This window comes from Chrysochloris asiatica, unplaced genomic scaffold, assembly GCF_000296735.1.
Source record: "Chrysochloris asiatica unplaced genomic scaffold, ChrAsi1.0 scaffold00245, whole genome shotgun sequence".
Taxonomy (NCBI): domain Eukaryota; kingdom Metazoa; phylum Chordata; class Mammalia; order Afrosoricida; family Chrysochloridae; genus Chrysochloris; species Chrysochloris asiatica.
Genome location: NW_006408763.1, coordinates 1,416,984 through 1,437,000, shown reverse-complemented (window position 1 = coordinate 1,437,000; position 20,017 = coordinate 1,416,984). Strand labels below are relative to the sequence as shown.

The following is a 20,017-nucleotide window of genomic DNA, read 5'->3' as shown; positions in this document are numbered from 1 at the left end:
GGGTTCCTATAAGTCAAAACTGACTCGACAGCACTTAACAACTACCTAAAATCTTTGGAGTGACTTATGTTAAAAATGCAGACATTAAAATAAAGATGAAAACTAGTGAAAGAAAACATTTTATGAGGTTATTATAGCCTCTTTTTTTTTTAAACTGAGCACAGAATTTAAACATGTTAACTAAGAAAAAGTTGGGAAATGTGAAAAGTTATGTATTTCTTTTATCTAATAAAGAGAAGCAGATGAGCTTCTATGAAAAGAACTCATTTCTTGGCATGGTATACTACGGGGGCTTTTTGTTTCCTACAAAACAGTACCAATCTCATGCTAGGACTTGTTTCTTAACCCCTTTGATAGAGGTCTATTCCCATTTCATATAATATTTTAGCTCTTATTTTGCAGGTGCATTTTTCATTTGATTTTAGAGTTTTGTCAGGTCAGGGGCCTAATCACAAATTCTTAATTAAGTCTCCTGAGTTTGCATCCATAGTCTATTTAATGTTCTCATTCTAGAACTCTGTCTTTAGAGTCTTGCCAGCCCTGTTGCTAGACTTCAGAACCTCCAGTTTCTACTGGTGGTGCGCTGGGGTGTGAGAGTGGCTGTTGGAGCTCTGTCATTTGACTGTAGCAAACTTGGATTTCTTCTTAGGTGCTGGTATTTGTTCACTCCCGGAAAGAAACTGGGAAGACAGCCAGGGCCATTCGGGACATGTGCCTAGAGAAGGACACTCTGGGTCTGTTTCTAAGAGAGGGCTCAGCCTCCACAGAAGTTCTTCGGACAGAAGCAGAACAATGCAAGGTAAGGAGGGGCAGGCCAAGCTTCTTACTGCTGTCAGGTAACTGGCCCAATTGAGGCTCCAGACACTCCCCAAGGACTCTCATGGTGCTGTAGTTCATATAGGTGAAAATTGGTGGTATGGGCATGTCTATGTTGGTAGGTGAGAAGGCAGGGTCTCATTTTGTTTGCTTTCATACAAAGATAGAGTTCCCACAGAAGGGCTCACTTCATTGTGTTTTTGGTTCCACAGAACCTGGAGCTTAAGGACCTTCTGCCGTATGGTTTTGCGATCCATCATGCAGGCATGACCAGAGTTGACCGAACACTTGTGGAGGATCTTTTTGCTGACAAACACATTCAGGTGAAAGAGGGCAAAGCTTTGGGGGAACAAGTGACTCAGGTCTCAGAAGACCGAAAGTGTCAAAGATTGTGCCGTATGTTTGTCCTGGGTAATATGTCTCTGGCTTAGATGACCCCGATCCGAAGTTGTGGTATGTACAATAAATGTAACTTAGTGGCCACCATTTCCAACTGTTCACAATATTTGAGAGAAGATGAGTGGGTTTAGTTAAGTGTCTGAGAAGCATAGCAAAGCAAGCTCTGTGGTAACAGCAGAGCTTCAAATGGGCCTTTGTAAGGTAAGGGCCTTGTTCATTCTATGTTTCAGAAAAAGCCTATACAGGCAGTCCCGGGGTTAAGAATGAGATCTGTTCCTGGGTCTTTAAAGATTTGTAGGTTCATCAGAGTAGGTGCATACAGTTCTTATAAGCCGTAGTTTAATGTAAGTAATGGCTTGTAATCCAATCATTGATTTTAAAAACTGCATGTGAAGCAAGAATTTGTTTCAGGTCCTTCCAGTAGTAAAGTCTTATGCATGCATCAGCTTGTTGAAAGAGCTCACTATGTCTCCTCCCAGTTTCTTATTTCAGGGTTTCAACCCATCAGTTTTCCCAATAATTTATCCCATTCTAGTTACCATTCTAGCCAGAGAAAAAGAGGAAGACACCCCCACCCCCACCCCCAACGAGATGGATTGGCACAGAGGTAGCATCAGTGGGCTTAAGCGTGACAACAATTGTGAGGTTGGCCCAGGACCGGGCAGTGTTTCGTTCTGTTGTGTATAGGGTCGCTGTGAGTCAGTACCGACTCGATAGCACCTAACAGCAACAATGACAAATTACCCAAATTATTAAAAAGGTCAAATCTGTACCTTTTTCTTTTAATTGGCCATGACAGACTTATTTGAAGTCTTACATTAAAGGGCAAGTAAGAATTGTTTGTAACCTGGGAACTACCTTAATTTTTGAGTCCTGGTGTGGCACTCTGGGATAAAGCACTAGACCTCAAGGTTGGTTTGAACCACAAGTTTGGTGGTTCAAATTCACCAGCTGCTCCTTGGAAACCCTGTATAGGGTCGCTGTGAGCCAGAAGTGACCCAATGGCACTTAATCACAACAACTTTAAATTAATTATGTCTTACTTTATGTGACACTTAGGTGTCTCTGGGACCTTGAATGTTTATTCTTTTTTTTTAAGTTTTTATTGTGAATTGAATGATAGTTTACATGGGGAAACAGGTTTTACACTCATCATTTCATTGCAATGATTACAGTCTCCTTCCTCCATGCATCATCTTTCAACAGTTTTTGTTTCTAATCCCTCTTTTGTTTTTGTTTTGGGAAGTACACAGAAACACTCTGGAATATAGAATTATTTAAACAACCAAAGGTCACATTCTACAAGCAGCTTCCTGGCTGCCAGCACACAGCCTTTCTCTTTCCAGGAGTCTAGAGTCCTTAGCTGCTCTCTCTCTCCATGTCATCTCATCATCTTTGCCTTCATCTCTGATGTTACTGCCTTTCTAGATAGGGTCCTACATTTTGCTCGTGCTCTTCTCCTTTGATGGTCCTAGGGTCCTCTGTTCCTGGATTATAAGATTAACTACTCCCCACTTTTTGTTACAAAACTTCTACCTTTACAGTTAATGACAGTCACAATTAGTCATGATAATAAATACTATTGAATCATAAGAATCTTTTCACCAGACCCTTCTAGACAAGATGGGTCTATTCAGTGGGTATTCTACCTTCCCCTGCATACTCTTAAGCTAAACCCCCTCTTGAAAACTTGTAAGCCAGTCATTTGATGCCTTTCTAACTACCACCCCCATTTTAGGTAGCCAGTGCTTAAGTTGCAGGTCTCTATCAATTGAATGTTAATTGTTGAATAGATGAGCCCAGGGAGCCCTTTCCACTTCCTTTTGGTGTCATAGTGACAGTTGCTGAGATCGTAGCCTTGTGAAAGCTCAGGCCAGTTGTCTATAGGAGCCAGAGAAACTATCTCTCTGGGGCTAACATCTTGCTTCCTTTATTGTCTTACTTTCCTTTGTAGGTGTTAGTTTCCACAGCAACTCTGGCTTGGGGTGTGAATCTCCCTGCACATACAGTCATCATCAAAGGCACCCAGGTGTACAGTCCAGAGAAGGGACGCTGGACAGAGCTGGGAGCACTGGACATTCTGCAGGTATAGAACCTTTGCAATCGTTCTCAGTGGAGGGGAATACCTTGTGCATGGGAGGCAAGGATGAGAGAAAGATCTAGCCAAGGCCAACTTTTACAATGCAGAAGCCCTGAACCAAACCCTGAAGTTCTGCTGCCATAGCCTTGCTTTACGGTCTCTGACCTAGATGCTGGGACGTGCTGGAAGACCTCAGTATGACACCAAAGGAGAAGGCATCCTCATCACATCTCATGGAGAGCTGCAGTACTACCTGTCCCTCCTAAATCAGCAGCTTCCTATCGAGAGTCAGATGGTATCAAAGCTGCCAGATATGCTCAATGCCGAAATTGTGCTGGGGAATGTCCAGAATGCAAAGGTAGGGCAGAGCTCTGCCATGGGTACCAGAAGGGGTGCTGATGGCCATCCAGTGTCCAGGGTCCTCTATCACTGTGCCTCCACCTTCTTCATTGTAAGCAGCCTTTCAGAAGATTCTTGGGTCTGTGGCTAATATAGGCAGTCCCCAGGTTACAAATGTCCAGCTTCCAGACATCTCCAACTTGCCCTTTAGTGCCGGGCTTGAAACCAGTTCTGTCGTGATTGCCAAAGTGAAACAGGAACAGACCTGAAGTTTTACATTTTGAGTGATTTGTCATGGTAATGAACAGGAAAAATGACCAAAGTGCTAAAATGGGAGACCTGGAAGACACATAATGAACCCTTTCAGGAGCCTGGTGCAGGATATTGGATTACTGGCAGGACTTTGGAGAGCGACACATATGGCTTCCTCAGCCATGACTGAGCCACGAAGAACTGGTTCACAGCCCTGCTTGAGTATTTTCTTGCACTAAAGTAAGGCTAAGTAACCATTTACATCTGTTCCAATTGACCAACTTAATTGTAAAAGCCACATTTAGAAACACCTCTTAGGTCTAACTTGGGGACTGCCTATAGTTCCCCTTGTTAACAATCTTAGCAAGGACTCTTTTTAATAATGCAGTTTATAATTTTCAGAAGTTGATGTCTATTTTTGTAATGGGAGTTGATTTTTAAACGATCTGTGGGAACTTTCGTTTGGGCGTCAGGAGTTCGCCATGCTCTTTCTTTTAGGATGCAGTGAACTGGCTGGGCTACGCCTACCTGTATATCCGAATGCTCCGGTCCCCAACTCTCTATGGCATCTCTCATGATGATCTCAAGGGAGATCCCCTGCTGGACCAGCGCCGGCTAGATCTGGTTCACACTGCTGCCTTGATGCTGGATAAGAACAATCTAGTCAAGTATGACAAGAAAACGGGCAACTTCCAGGTGAGTGGAGTGAGAGTTTTGAGGCAAACATCTCAGAGAAACTAGTAGGCCTGGGAGAAAATTTTTCAATTTGACTTGAGTGCTGTCTGCTCCTGTAAATAATTAGTCTTGGAAACTCTGTGAAGCTTCTCTACTCTGTCATTTAGGGTTATGAGTCAAAATCAATGTGATGGCAAAGAGTTTGGGTTTGGTTTTTGTATCTAATTACCTACTGTTTGGAATTGTAGAAAAATGGGTTAGGATTGGATTGTGCCCTTTGAACCTAGGGACATCCAAACTGGTACAATAAAACCTGAAGAAGCATTGCTTTTTCCTGTGTGGACTTAAATTCACTGTAAATTGGTTCATTGTGTCATCTTTCTTCATAGACTTGGGCCTTTCACTTGTTTCGCTATGAGTTCATCTATGAATGCCTATTGCACACACTTAGTTTTAAGCTTGTTGATGATCAGCTTTGGATCAAGTCGTCTTTCTTTCTAGGTGACAGAACTGGGTCGGATAGCCAGCCACTACTACATCACCAATGACACAGTGCAGACCTACAACCAGCTACTGAAGCCCACCCTGAGTGAGATTGAGCTTTTCAGAGTTTTCTCATTGTCTTCAGAGTTCAAGAACATCACTGTGAGGGAGGTGAGCCTCAGAGAAAGTGAGGATGGAGAGTTGGTACTCTTTGCAAAGGAGCTGGGTGGCTTTTCTCCTTGACCGCTTGGCTCTTTCTTGACCTTCTTCTTCCTTGTGGCAGGAGGAGAAGCTGGAGCTGCAGAAGTTGCTGGAGAGGGTGCCCATCCCTGTCAAAGAAAGCATTGAGGAACCTAGTGCAAAGGTGAGAGCTCTCCACTTGTGTTAAGGACCAGGTGATTTTCCTAATCCTCTAAAAGATGAACCTTAAATTTGGGTTTGTCCTTGGTAACCTGCTCAGTTCTCCCACTGTTTACATTCTTGTCATCTGTTCTTTTTATGTGGATTAACAGTAATTTAATAATAAATCAAAAGCTACAGAAGATCCTAACCTGGTATTAGTGCCCAGAGCAGATGTATTGTTAAATGATCTACTTTAATTGAGTTGACCTTGTTTTTTTTCCAGATTAACGTGCTCCTCCAGGCTTTCATCTCTCAGCTGAAATTGGAGGGCTTTGCGCTGATGGCTGATATGGTTTATGTTACACAGGTGAGATCAGATATGTACCCGGCTGTGAGAGGGGCCTAAGCAGTTCTAATTCCCCATGTTCCATATGCGTGTTGGCAAAAGTAGGCCTGGCACTAGTGAGCTTCAGGAATGCTTTGTTTTGCTTTGGGTGGCTAGCTGGTTAATGAATGTTATCGTATAGCCACTCTGCTTCACTATTCTTGAGCATGTGGGAAAGGTCTCTGCCTTTGGGAGACGGCAGAGACCCCCAGGGACAGGGAGGTCCAGGAGACAGCACGTATGTCTCTGCAGAAAAGTGATGTCACACTGTGACGTTGTTAAGTGCTGTCCAGTTGGTTCTGACTTAGCGACCCTGTATAGGGTTTCCAAGAAGTGGCCTGTGAGTTTGAACCACCAGTTTTGTGTTTAGCATTCCAGTGCTTGTCCTTCAGTGCCACACCAGGTCCAGAGCTGTTTGCTCTGTATCGTTGTTGCTGTTAAGTGTTGTCAAGTTTGTTCCGACTCCTAGTGACTCTGTCTAGGGTTTCCGAGGAGCGGCTGGTGAGTTTGAACCGCCGACCTTGCTGTTCAAACTGACCTAATGGTGTAGTGCATTATCCTGCAGCGCCACTCCGGGCTTCAACTGTGACTATAGGGTTCATAATCCAGAAATGATGAAACAACTCTTGGTCTTTCCCTCTTAAGGCAAAATCACTAGAACCCGGACTCTGGCTAGAATTCTAAATGTTAAATGAACCCAGAACTTTAAATCATGCTGTGAACATTGGGTTAACAATGTATGATAAGCTTGAGTTGCACTTTTCTATTTCTTGCTTAGCAAAAATAAGTTATATAGAAGAAAAAGAGTAATCCTAGAAGGAATTTTGATTTTGAGTTGGTAGGAGTGTTAGCATTAGAGCTTGAGGTAATTAAATGATATATGTAATGAAATTAAGCTTGGGGATGAGTTTTTTTAGTATTAGTGTTGTGTTTTTGATAATAGCTGAGCCATAACAGAGGTACTCGTTTCATGTTTCTCTAGTCGGCTGGCCGCTTGATGCGTGCAATCTTTGAAATTGTCCTGAACCGAGGTTGGGCACAACTTACAGACAAGACCCTGAACCTCTGCAAAATGATTGACAAGCGCATGTAAGCTGAAGTTGGTCTCCATGCGTTGGGCTTGCCTGGCTGAGGCTGTGGTGGGAAAGTCCTGGGTTTCTGGTCTTAATGCACAAAATGTGACTGAACCTAAGTGGGAGTTGAAAAGAGGGAAGGCCCTTTGGTGGGGGCTGGAAGGTGTGGTGAGTGTTGGTGCTCAGCATGCTTTTAAATTTCTGTCTTTAATAGTGTGTCTTGCATAGTCTTGGCTAGCTTCCTGGAAGTCAAGAAGAGGATGTTTTCTTACAGCCTGTAAGGAAAGGACTAATATCTTTGTCTCCTTCCTGGGTAGGTGGCAGTCCATGTGCCCTCTGCGCCAGTTCCGGAAACTCCCTGAGGAAGTGGTGAAAAAGATTGAGAAGAAAAACTTCCCCTTTGAACGTCTCTATGACCTGAATCACAATGAAATAGGTGTGTGGGAAGTTATCATCCTTCTTGTCTTTAGAGCGCTGCTGTCTTCTCTAGCCCCTATGCCTTGTGTTCTAATGTCCCACTGAAGTCGGAGATTAAGTCTTGGTGTTGGAACTGTGAAGTGTCCGAGCTTCCCTCAAAGTGAAGGGAAGGACCTGCCTGCGTAGTAGAATGTGTCAGTGGCCCAGTTTCCAGGTCTGTTAGGCAGGCTAATGTACTTCCTTCACACTCTTTCTCTCATTTCCTTATAGGTGAGCTTATCCGCATGCCAAAGATGGGGAAGACCATACACAAGTATGTCCACCTCTTCCCTAAGTTGGAGTTGTCAGTGCATCTGCAACCTATTACACGTTCTACCCTGAAAGTGGAGCTGACCATCACTCCGGACTTCCAGTGGGATGAAAAAGTAAGGTTTGGGGTTTCACCGAGGCTCTGGTTTCAGAGTGATCGTGAGGAGAGGTGGACTAGGGGTGCTGAGTCCCTTGCTGGCTCATGTCCTTGTGCTTGTGTCGGCAGGTCCATGGCTCATCGGAGGCGTTCTGGATTCTGGTGGAGGATGTGGACAGTGAGGTGATTTTGCACCATGAGTACTTTCTACTCAAGGCCAAGTACGCCCAGGACGAGCATCTCATTACGTTCTTCGTGCCTGTCTTTGAACCGCTGCCTCCTCAGTACTTTATCCGAGTAGTGTCTGACCGCTGGCTCTGTAAGTGTGTCTCCTCTCCAGGCCCCCTGAGGAACCTCCAAGGGTCCTCCAAGGGGCATTATAAGAATGTCTTTGTAATTTTTCATTTTGTTAATGTTGATGATGTACACAGCAAGACATACACCCAACTCATCAATTTCTGTATGTACCATTTAGTGACATTGGTCATACTTAGTCTTTGAATGTTGAACCATTCTTACACTCTTTTTCCAGCCTGGTCTCCCCTGTGGATCTGAAAGCACTGCCCTTTAAGGCTCCTTTCTGATCTTATGAGTGCTGTCATCATTTTGCTTTCATGTAGATAGTTCTTAAATAACATAAAATGTTCAAAGTAGATAGTTTTTGCTAGTTAAATCTGGTTAAATAAGTTTCAAAGTGTACTTCAGGGAAATAGTTTCAGGGATTCATCTACCCCCCCTGGCTACCTGAAGACAATGTCTACATGGAATCAAAGTGTCTTGCACTTTGTACTGGGCTTGACTTCGGTGGGGAGAGAGGATACATTTACAACCTTAGGGTTTCTAGTGTTCCTGAAGGGGCTTTGGAGGTCTGTTAGGTCAAGAGTGGAATGCATACTATCCTTGCCGTCTCTTTCTTTGCAGCTTGTGAGACCCAGCTGCCTGTCTCCTTCCGGCACCTGATCCTGCCAGAAAAGTACCCACCTCCAACCGAGCTTTTGGACTTGCAGCCCTTGCCTGTGTCTGCTCTGAGAAACAGTGCCTTTGAAAGCCTTTATCAGGATAAATTTCCCTTCTTCAACCCCATCCAGACCCAAGGTAGGTGTGTCTATTCCTGGGTGGTCCATTCTCTCTGGGGCCTTTGAAGGTCATCTGGAGACAGGTGTGTTCTGTGGAAGGAAGGAGGGGAGTAGAGTGCTCAGGTGCTTGGCAGGCTTGAGAGCCCATCAAAGCCAACTTTTGGGCCGCACCTTTTTCAAAAGCCCTTGGTTGGTATTAAATTTGCTTTACTGCATTGCTTGTCTCCCCAAGGAGGGTCATTCCTGCAAGATGTTGTCATTGTGATGGTCATTTCTCACGCTCGGGGGCTGGATGACTGCTCACGCCGTTGAGCACAAGTTTGCAGGCAGTTGATTGAGGTCCTCCTTTCCCATCACATTCTCAGAGCCCTGTGTTCTCAGTGTGTGGTTGGGTACATCATGGTATTTCCTTTTGTAGTCCCCCAACAATCCTGAGGGACTTACTGCTAGAGATGCAATTGTTTATTTTCTGTTTTATAGCTAAGGGGCCCTAGTGGTGCTGTAGTTAAGTGCTTGGCTGCTAACCAAAAGGTCAGTGGTTCAAACCCAGCAGCCAGTCTGCAGGAGAAGGATGTGACAGTCTGCTTCTGTAAATATTTCAGCCTTGAAAACTCTATAGTGCAGTTCAGTCACTTTGAGTTGGAGTTGACTTGATGTCAATGGGTTAGGATTGCTTGGTTAATTTCATAGATGCAAAAAGAGAGGTATCCTTAGTTGACCTTTATAAAAGATATATTTTTAAAATTTTTTGTCAAAGTTTACACAGCAAGTTAGGTTCCCATTTGACAATTTCCACAGGAATTGTTTGGTGACATTAGTTACATTTATCATTAATGTGGCAACATTCTCTTCAGTTATGTTCTGGTTGTTCCCATTCCAATACCCTAGTTTCCCTTATCTTCTATCCCTTGCTTTTGAGAAATTGTTGACCTTTTGATTTCATACTGATGGTGTTTAAATAGGGCACAGACCTTACCTTTTGTGTGTGTGTGCCCTCTGCTGTTTCGCTAAACAGTAATCTCGGGGTAGGTGTGGTTCTAGGTTTACAAAGTGTGTCTTAGTCTCCAGGGGTCCTCTGTGCTCGACAGTTCTAGTTTGCCAGGCTTTGTAGGTTTAAGAATCTCCTATCTGTGGGTTTGAATTCTCCATATTTTCCTCTAGCTCTATGTGGAACCAACTATTGTGTCCCCAGTCAGACCGTCAACTCAGTCTTGGTGCCAGTGCTTAGACTCTGACCTTTTATTTAGACTCATTCCAGGAAGCAGAGTAGCGGGTGGGAAAAGCAGAGAGGGAGAGTCAGATACTAGTTGTTCTTCACCTTTCTCCAGGAGAACCCTGGCAGAGCAGCACAGGAAGATACCTGGCTTCCTTTGTAGGGGACCTGAACTCTTGCTCACGGTCTCTTTTTCTTCCCCTTTTGTGTGGGAGGAGAGAAAATAAGGAGGAAGAAAGAAGTTCCAGAATGTAATGTAGCGCAATGCCCTCACACCAGTGCACCGAGTGGTCTTGCGCCCAGTCTGCCTCTCCTCCCCTCTTACAGTATTTCTCTGTTTCTTTTCAGTGTTTAACACAGTGTACAATAGTGATGACAATGTGTTTGTGGGGGCCCCCACGGGCAGTGGGAAGACCATCTGTGCAGAGTTTGCCATCCTGAGGATGCTGCTGCAGAACTCGGAGGGGCGCTGTGTCTATATCACCCCCATGGAGGCTCTGGCAGAGCAGGTGTGTGACATGGTGCCCATGCGGTGGCTTTTCCCAGAGCCATTTTCACCACTGATTCTTGACCAAGCTTTACTCAACCCTGAAACTTGTTGGGCCACCTGGGACAGTTCTGGTTTCTTGCCCTTGGTCACTTCCTCTGTTTGTATACTAGGGTAGAGATCTGCTATGACTTAGGGGCCTGCGGAATTATGAAATAGTCTGAGAGCTACAGATCAGTGGTAGATCTTTCTGCTTGACTTCTCATATTTTCCCCATAATGAATGACTCTAGTTCCTGATTTGTTGGTGGTGGTGTGCCTCTTGCCGCCCCCAGGTATACATGGACTGGTATGAGAAGTTCCAGGACAGGCTCAACAAGAAGGTGGTGCTCCTAACGGGGGAGACCAGCACAGACCTGAAGCTCCTAGGCAAAGGCAACATCATCATTAGCACTCCGGAGAAGTGGGACATCCTTTCCCGGCGGTGGAAGCAGCGCAAGAATGTCCAGAACATCAACCTCTTCGTGGTGGATGAGGTCCACCTTATTGGGGGTGAAAATGGGGTATGAACTTGACCTTACTGTAGAGACCTTGTCATTGGGTCTGTGTTTGGGTCTGTGGCTGACAGTGGGGGCTTTCCTAAGAAAATTTTGCCTCTTATTCCAAAGAGACACTTTGAGATTTTTTTTTTTTTTTAATGCTCTTAGAAATAAATAGTATTGCTTTGTAAAGATTAGCTGCTCTGGTGAGGTGGCACCTAGGGCAGGGTTGCTGCTATGAGGAAAGTGGAGTGGTGAGAGCATATCCAGGTTGTTGGGTTATTAATGAAGGGGGAACTCAGGACAGAGGAGGGAGCCTGTGCCTGCTGTGACTTCTCCCCCACCTTCACAGCCCGTCTTGGAAGTGATCTGCTCCCGTATGCGCTACATCTCCTCCCAGATTGAGCGGCCCATCCGCATTGTGGCCCTGAGTTCCTCACTCTCAAATGCTAAGGACGTAGCCCACTGGCTGGGGTGCAGTGCCACCTCCACTTTCAACTTCCACCCAAATGTACGCCCTGTGCCCTTGGAGCTGCACATTCAGGTGAGATCCATCCTTACACCCCTTCATGCTTTGAAGACCCAGAGTCAGCCAGGTCTCATAACCTTCAGCTCTTTTCTTTTTCCTCGGTCCCCAGGGATTCAACATTAGCCATACACAAACTCGCCTGTTGTCCATGGCCAAGCCTGTGTACCACGCTATCACCAAGCACTCTCCCAAAAAGCCTGTCATTGTATTTGTGCCATCTCGCAAGCAGACCCGCCTCACTGCTATTGACATCCTGACCACTTGCGCTGCGGACATCCAGCGACAGAGGTGAGCATTGGTCCTGGCTGAGGGTATCCACTGCCCAACTTGGCTTGTGGGACTAGATATAGGATGGTGGGTAAGCAAACTTGGCTCGCCCTGAAAGTTCTTCACCTTGCTCCAGAAGAGGGAACTGTTTTGTTAGTGTTGGAGCTAGGCACCATCTGAGTACTGGGGAGTGGCTGGGGGATGAGAGCTTTGCCAGAGCTGGACACCACTCAGAGTTGAATCGGTGCTGGTGCTGCCCAGGTTCTTGCACTGCACCGAGAAGGATCTGATCCCATACCTGGAGAAGCTCCGGGACAGCACGCTCAAGGAGACTCTGCTAAATGGAGTCGGCTATCTGCATGAGGGGCTCAGCCCCATGGAGCGACGCCTGGTGGAACAGCTTTTCAGCTCCGGTAAGAAAACCAGAAAGTCCCCATGGCTTACACAAGTTCATAACTAAAGAGTTCCCCAAGTGACATGTAGTAAGCTCTTGAAGTCTTCTCTACAGCATACTTACTTTCAAAATACTTTTATGATTATTCTTTCTGTTACCTCATTGTTCCTCCCAGGAACCTTGTGATGTAGATGGGAAAAACACTATCCCTAGGTTACAAATCGGACTGTGAACTGCAAGGTCAGCAGTTCAAAACTACCAACTGTTCCATGGGAGAAAGATGAGGCTTTCTGCTCCCGTAAAGATTTATAGCCTTGGAAACCCTATATAGGGTTGTTATGAGTCGGAACCGACTCCATAGCACATCACCACCACCACCACCACCACCACCACTTAGTAGATGAGAAAATGAGCAAATTAGGTTGTATTCTTTTGAAACTGAGTTCTCTGGAGCCCACGTCCTTTGGCCACTCATTCTGGTTTGGCCACCAGACTCCAGAAGTTGTAATAAACGGTAGAGCCCTGAGTCCCTGTGCACCGTTGTCTCTCGCTGACCAGTGGCATTCCTTTTTGACACTGCTTGGTGGAGCTTCAATGGGGACATTTCTTTAGAGAGTCCGTTTGCTGTCATATGTTGAGCCAGCACCTGACTTAGTTGGCATTAGCACTTTCCAGTTAGCGGGGTCAGTCTGTCAGGCAGTAGTGTGAGCCCTGGGCTTTAATTCTATTCCATGATCACTTCCTCTAGGATTGTCCCCAAAGCAAGGCGGCAGTGGCGTGGGCCTAGTCTCATAGTACTGCTTTAGCCTTCTTAGTCCTCTTAGCACTTGTTCCCAGGAAGCTGTGCTCTGAGTTTTGAAACACAGTAAGTCCCACGTCACCCAGGGAGCCCTGGACTTATTCTTCTCCATAGGGGCCATCCAGGTGGTGGTAGCTTCGCGGAGTCTCTGCTGGGGCATGAATGTGGCTGCCCACCTGGTGATCATCATGGATACCCAGTACTACAACGGCAAGATCCATGCGTGAGTAGAATTGTTGTTCTGCAATAACAGAAGCTTCCCTCCTAAAATAAGTGTGAAATCTGCAAATGCCGAAATGAAGATGTCACGGAGACTGTGTTCTGCCCTGTGCCCTCGCGTGCTGTGGAAAGTCTAAAGGAGAGGTTTTCAGGGGCATTGTCTGATAGCATTTCTTTTGTGTCCAAATAGTGCTGCTAGAAATGGCACTGAGGTAGCTGAGAATAGGTTCCAGCAGTGGTTATCATCTTACTTGCCACAATTATAGTAACAAGCATGTTCCTTTACAAACAAATCATACACCTACTGATAATAACTAAGCAAGGTCGGTGGTTCAAGTTCACCTCACCGACTGGATGGCACTTAACAGCAATCTGACGTTAAAGAATAAAATGGAAGCTAACTTGGGAGAGGGAAGGTGAAACAAACACGATAAAGAAAAGGTGTGGAGGTAAAATAAACATGCAGCTGAGGGTATCACTGTCACTTGTTTGAGAGTTTTTAGTCTCAGAATTGCTTTTTTAGGCAGTGTTCTTCTGTGTTTCAGCAAGTTTGAGAAACACAAGGTAGCGCAGGAAGGAATTTGAGAGATTATGTGCATGCTGATTTTATAAATTAGGAAAAATGATGGGTCAGTGTCACGCATGGTATGACAAGAAGTGAAAAGTCAGATTTTCTCAGAGAAAGCTTAAATAACTCAATGATAATTTCCCCCCCAAACTAGGTTATTTTTAAATGAGTTTTATTTTATGGCCTCCGTTTTAATGTCTTAATGTATGTTCAGCTTTGGGTGACTTGAAAACTCATGAAATATCAAGCATTGTTATTGTTGTGTGTTGTCGAGTCAGTTCTAACCCATAGCAACCCTGTATAGGGTTTCTGAGAAGCGAGCAGCTAGTGCGCTTGAACTGCTGACCTTGCAGTTCAAACTAACTTTGCAGTCCAATGCATTAACCCAAAGCGCCACACCAGGACTCCATATATAGCTATTGTTGTTGTTGTTAAGTGCCGTTGAGTCGATTCCGACCCATAACGACCCTGTATAGGGTTTCCGAGGAGCAGCTGGTGAGCTTGAACTGACAACCTTGCAGTTCAAATGGCTTTGCAGTCTGGCGCATTAGCCCACAGTGCCACACCAGGACTCCATATGTAGCTATAGTGTTTGGAAAATTTAACTCACATATTTGATTCTTTAGTGTAGGAAGTTATTTTCCTTTTGGCATGAGATGGGTTTATACTTCGGGCTCAAAGACCCTTGAGTAAGCAGTTCACACTTTTATAAATGTAAACTAAAGTGATGAATGGGTAGGTGAGGGAAACTAATTCCTAAGCACAGAAATTAATACAAGAGTTTTGCTATAATGTAACATTACATTATTTTAAGCATACTTTGATGTTTAAGGTGGGCTTTGTGTTGGGGCGCCTTCTCCCCGCTCCCTCCGTTCTGTTCCCAGATATGTGGATTACCCCATATACGACGTGCTTCAGATGGTGGGTCACGCCAACCGTCCTCTACAGGATGATGAGGGGCGCTGCGTTATCATGTGTCAGGGCTCCAAAAAGGTGAGTCCTGGACTCGTACAACATCTTTTTGAGTTACAGGTATCCCTTGCTTTTTTTACTGGGTTGCTGTACACCACTTTGTTTTTTCAAGACTCACATTAGTATCTGTTTTCACTATCTGAAAACAATCCGAAGAGGATTTTTGTGAAAAAGAGCAGTCATCATCTGTCTTCTGTTTTGCAGCGAGCTGAGGAAGAGGCAGGGCACACCTCGAGCAGTGAGAGTGGCATTGCCTTGCTCTTTCCCTGGGGACTGTACTGTCTGTGCCTCCTTCTTACTTTATATGAGGACACCTCACCACATTCATGGAAAAATTCCATCATATTTTCCACAAAATTTTTGAAGCCCCTTCATATAGGCTATGTGTTTATTATTTCCTGTTTTCATCATATGTTAGTGTTATTTTAGGTCTTAGGAGTTATTTGGTATGATTTGGTAGGCTACTTTTTGGGTCTGGTGACTGCTGCTCGCTCTCTGCTTTATGCCTTTTCGGCTTAGAAAAGCTTTCAGAGGCTCGCTCTACTTTCAGATCATGGGGGAAACCTGGACTGGGTCTGAGGGCAGATTCTTGAATCCCTTGATAGATGCCTGTACTTACTCTTTAACAGTCCTTCCGTTTCAGTGTACATATTTAATTTTCCACATTGCTTTTGTTAAAAGCCTCTCAGTCCTGTGGAATCTTGCCATCCTTTCTCTTTGCTATTGCGGTTGAGTCTGTGTGCTTAAGCCTTCCCCTCTGGCCGGTTACGTTGTTTCTCATGCACTCCTGTATGACATGGCATCTCCCTGCTCCTGCTGAAGGTTGTAACCTGGATGCCACTTTCTCTGTTTTGTGATTAGCCAGCCTCGATTGATTTGCTTTTGGCTGTCTTTTGTAGACGTTCACTGTGCCCTTTTGTTGTTAACTCACTCTGTAATTATGCCCTTCCCCTGCCTTTGTCCACAGGATTTCTTCAAGAAGTTCTTATATGAGCCATTGCCAGTAGAGTCTCACCTTGACCACTGTATGCACGACCATTTCAATGCTGAGATTGTCACCAAGACCATTGAGAACAAGCAGGATGCTGTGGACTACCTCACCTGGACCTTTCTCTACCGTCGTATGACTCAGAATCCCAATTATTACAACCTGCAGGGTCAGTCACCTTGGTGCACACATTATACCTTTTGTGGTTTTCACAGCCTTTGTTGGGCCTCCCCCCGAGTCTCCACTCATCCTTTTTCTCCACAGGCATCTCCCATCGTCACCTGTCTGACCACTTGTCTGAGCTGGTGGAGCAGACCCTGAGTGACCTTGAGCAGTCCAAGTGCATCAGCATTGAGGATGAGATGGATGTTGCCCCCTTGAACTTGGGCATGATCGCTGCCTACTACTACATCAACTATACCACCATTGGTAAGGGCCATGGGGCTGTCTGTCTGTGGGAGGGAACCCAGCCAGCTGTCTCCTCCCTGCTCCCTTTTCACCTGCTTTTCATTACTCCTAAATTTGCTCCTTTTCTTCTCTGGTAGAGCTCTTTAGCATGTCCCTGAATGCTAAGACCAAGGTGCGAGGGCTTATTGAGATCATCTCCAATGCCGCAGAGTACGAGAACATTCCCATCCGGCACCATGAAGACAACCTCTTACGGCAGGTGAGCATCTGGGAGTTGAGACTTGGCTTACTTGAGAGGGCTTCAAAAAGTTCATGGAAAAATCCCATTACCTTTTCCTATTTATACTTTTTAAAATCCCCTTGTATTCCCAGAGCACATGGTATCCTTGTCACTCACCTGTTCCTCATCAGTGATTTTTCTCCCACTTTCCAGTTGGCTCAGAAGGTCCCTCACAAGCTGAATAACCCCAAATTCAATGACCCGCACATCAAGACCAACCTGCTTCTGCAGGCACATCTGTCCCGCATGCAGCTGAGTGCCGAGCTGCAATCGGATACAGAGGAAATCCTTAGTAAGGTACAGTGTGGACACAGCTGTGGGTCAGAGGGCTCAGTGGTGACCTAGGAATTAGTGATGCCAACCCCACCTGCTCTTGTATTCTTGTTCCTGTTCAGGCAATCCGGCTCATCCAGGCCTGTGTGGATGTTCTCTCCAGCAATGGGTGGCTCAGCCCTGCCCTGGCAGCTATGGAACTGGCTCAGATGGTCACCCAAGCCATGTGGTCCAAGGACTCATACCTGAAACAGCTCCCACACTTCACTTCAGAGCACATCAAGCGGTGCACAGACAAGGTGAGCAAATCAGGACATGGAGTGATGACCAAGTGGACCTGTGATGACCATCCATGGGTCCTGGACTTGGGATGGGTTTAGCGAGGTGAAGCACAGTAGAGGAAACTTCTAGCTCTGTTTTCTCCAAAGTTGTCATATATTGAGATGCTACAAGGGCCTGCCAGTCATGGGCCATGTTCTTTCTGAAGCTGTGTGTCCCCAGTAGATGGTCTCATGATACAGGAAGTAAAATCAGTTGCTATCTGGTACTAATTTGTATTTGCTATTAGTCAGTGTTCTTGCTTCTTTCCTGACATCTGAATCCCCACTGCAGGGAGTAGAGAGTGTTTTCGACATTATGGAGATGGAGGATGAAGAACGAAATGCACTGCTTCAGCTATCTGACAGTCAGATGGCTGACGTAGCCCGCTTCTGTAACCGCTACCCCAATATTGAGCTGTCTTATGAAGTGGTGGAGAAGGACAGCATTCGCAGGTGAGCCAGAGAGGGCCAAGTGTGCTGGACTCCCTGCTGGACTGTACAGCGTGCTGGTGTGCTCTGTGAAGAATCACCCCCTACTCTACCCCGGGCCAAGTTGCTGACATGCTGCCCTCTTTTCTCCCCCACAGTGGTGGACCAGTTGTGGTATTGGTACAGCTAGAGCGAGAGGAGGAGGTCACAGGCCCTGTTATTGCACCTCTGTTTCCACAGGTAGGTCCTGGTAGCTGGCCTTACCAGCTGTTTACTTCTTATGGTTAGTGCCAACGAGTCAGTTCTGACTCACAGCCACCTTGTATAGGGTTTCCGAGGAGCAGCTGGTGGGTTTGAACTGGCAGCCTTGTGCTGATCCTACAGTGCCAAAGCAGAAGAACCAGTTGTTTATTAGAGCCCAGGCTACAAGGTACATTGTCACTGGATAGGGAACTTCAGAGTAATAATGAAGTTGTACGACCGAGTGTTAATCTCAGGGTCATGCTTTCCTTTTTTTTCTTTTTTCCTGCTTAAGTTGAATCTCGTTTGAAATGACTGGATGTTGTTAGCACCATTGTGCCATCGTGTTCAATCCCTCTGACTCTCAAGCTGCCTTTGTCTTTAACCCTCAATGGCACAGGACTGCTGGGCTTTTCTAGTTGGTGTCTTCTTCTGTCTCCTTCCTCAGTACTGCTTACTCGGCTTCTAGTTTCTTAATTCTTTATCTCCAGAAGGAAAATCAGCCCTTCTTTATGTGGAATTTAGGATGTTGAGAGGAAAAACCAGATAAAGTATGTTTAATTTTATAAATTGCTTGTTTGGTAGTAGGCTCTGAGGAATGAATGCTTTAAATGTATTACTTTGGGGTTTTTTGCATCTTTTAAAAAAATTTTTTAATTGCGTTGATGATAGTGGAATATGACCAGCAGATAGGCTTTCTTTCTTTCTTTTTAAATTTCTTGTTGAGAATATACACAGCAAAAATATAAACCAAGTTTCTACCTGTGCATTTCAGTGATAATGATCACACTCTTGGATTTGTGCAACCACTCTTACTCACCTATTCTGTACTGTTCCTCCCCTGTTAACGTAAAATCACTTCTTTTGAGTTGCTGTTGTCAGTTTGATTACATAGAGATAGATCTTAAAAAAGTAAAGAGCATAATGTTCAAGATAGACCTTTTTTCACTAGTTTAAGCTGAACCTTTGTGTTTTAAGATTTCAGGGGATGGTTTGGGTTTAAGTTTTAAAGATTAGGGTAATTGTTTCTGGAGCTCATCCAGCCTTCATGGCTCCAGAAAGTCTGGATTCCATGAGAACTTGAGATTCTGCTCTGCGTTTTCCCCTTTTGATCAAGATTCTTCTAAAGAATCTTTAATCAGAATGTTCTATAATGGTACCCTGTAGGGCAGGGGTTCTGTTCTAGATAGAAGCAGTGCTTTTCCCACAGGTCCTACTTTGGGTCCCTGTTGGCAGGCTCATCTCCATGTTTGATGCATTTCTCATCAAGCATCTGTGCCTTCTCTGAGGGACTCAGAGCTTCCAGCCCCAAAGACTAGATTTCTCATAGAATCTTGCACTCAGTGGCATCACCAATTGGAAGAAGGTACTTTGGGAGAAGAAATGAGTACATCTACATAGTTAAAAATTGAGCCCGTTTGAGACAGTCTCAAAATATTAGTTATATCCAAATAAATTTTAGAAAGTTTGTTTTTTGTTTTCCTACTTTTACAAGTATTCTAATGGTCATTTGTGGTGATTAAGTTTTGTGTGCTGAAATTCTTGGCTTTGGTCATTGCAGAAACGTGAAGAGGGCTGGTGGGTGGTGATCGGAGATGCCAAGTCCAACAGCCTCATCTCCATCAAGAGGCTGACGCTGCAGCAGAAGGCCAAGGTGAGTGTTTCCTCTGGCCCTATGAAAGCAGGGACAGGTGAGCTAGCTTCCTGATTTATGAAAGCAGGGACAGGTGAGCTAGCTTCCTGATTTCTACGTGCTCTTTCCAGGTGAAGCTTGACTTTGTGGCGCCAGCCACTGGTGCCCACAACTATACTCTGTACTTCATGAGTGACGCTTACATGGGCTGTGACCAGGAATACAAATTCAGCGTGGATGTGAAAGAAGCTGAAACTGACAGTGACTCGGATTGAGTCGTAAGGCATTCTACTCTTACGCAGAGGAGAGAGCCATTGAATCTGGATTAGGAACACTTTCAGTTACATGGGTTCTTCGTTGTGGAGATCAAGTCTGTCAGCGTGAGCTCTGGCCTGTAAGTGCCAGGGCTGTCCCCACCTTGCTCTGCTACTTTTCTCTTTTGTCACCTTGCAGTTCAAACTTTCTGTCTGCAGGTGTTGTGTTGCTTTGCTGATCATTCATAAACGGTGTATAGCATTTTCAGATGTGTTATTTTGTAGTTCGAGTTGTGTGGTCTAATAAAATACTTTGGAAAAAAACCCAAACATTTTCTTCTGTCTTTGCAATGTTTACAAATTAAAGGTTTCCTTTGTCTAACATAAGGCCCTTAGTGAATAAGGTTTGCTTGCTTTTTTGTAGGCAGCAGCCTTTATAATGAATACTTAAGAGAAGACAACG

General features: G+C 45.0%; 1 protein-coding gene across 1 annotated transcript in view; it reads left to right on the top strand.

Annotated features, from left to right (window-relative positions):
* The window catches only part of SNRNP200 (small nuclear ribonucleoprotein 200kDa (U5)), a 36,559-nt gene extending 16,984 nt beyond the window's left edge, over positions 1–19,575 (top strand). Inside the window, exons 17-45 of the mRNA XM_006873526.1 lie at positions 650–799; positions 1,029–1,139; positions 3,170–3,301; positions 3,465–3,653; positions 4,385–4,582; positions 5,063–5,215; positions 5,328–5,408; positions 5,670–5,753; positions 6,754–6,860; positions 7,162–7,280; positions 7,532–7,686; positions 7,797–7,986; positions 8,589–8,762; positions 10,305–10,465; positions 10,778–11,005; positions 11,334–11,525; positions 11,620–11,798; positions 12,039–12,190; positions 13,085–13,193; positions 14,642–14,750; positions 15,697–15,886; positions 15,982–16,146; positions 16,263–16,384; positions 16,559–16,702; positions 16,801–16,977; positions 17,291–17,451; positions 17,586–17,667; positions 19,229–19,321; positions 19,432–19,575. Coding sequence (XP_006873588.1) covers positions 650–799; positions 1,029–1,139; positions 3,170–3,301; positions 3,465–3,653; positions 4,385–4,582; positions 5,063–5,215; positions 5,328–5,408; positions 5,670–5,753; positions 6,754–6,860; positions 7,162–7,280; positions 7,532–7,686; positions 7,797–7,986; positions 8,589–8,762; positions 10,305–10,465; positions 10,778–11,005; positions 11,334–11,525; positions 11,620–11,798; positions 12,039–12,190; positions 13,085–13,193; positions 14,642–14,750; positions 15,697–15,886; positions 15,982–16,146; positions 16,263–16,384; positions 16,559–16,702; positions 16,801–16,977; positions 17,291–17,451; positions 17,586–17,667; positions 19,229–19,321; positions 19,432–19,575 — 4,251 coding nt within the window. The remainder of the gene's footprint in view (positions 1–649; positions 800–1,028; positions 1,140–3,169; positions 3,302–3,464; positions 3,654–4,384; positions 4,583–5,062; positions 5,216–5,327; positions 5,409–5,669; positions 5,754–6,753; positions 6,861–7,161; positions 7,281–7,531; positions 7,687–7,796; positions 7,987–8,588; positions 8,763–10,304; positions 10,466–10,777; positions 11,006–11,333; positions 11,526–11,619; positions 11,799–12,038; positions 12,191–13,084; positions 13,194–14,641; positions 14,751–15,696; positions 15,887–15,981; positions 16,147–16,262; positions 16,385–16,558; positions 16,703–16,800; positions 16,978–17,290; positions 17,452–17,585; positions 17,668–19,228; positions 19,322–19,431) is intronic.
* Positions 19,576–20,017: the final 442 nt, after the last annotated feature.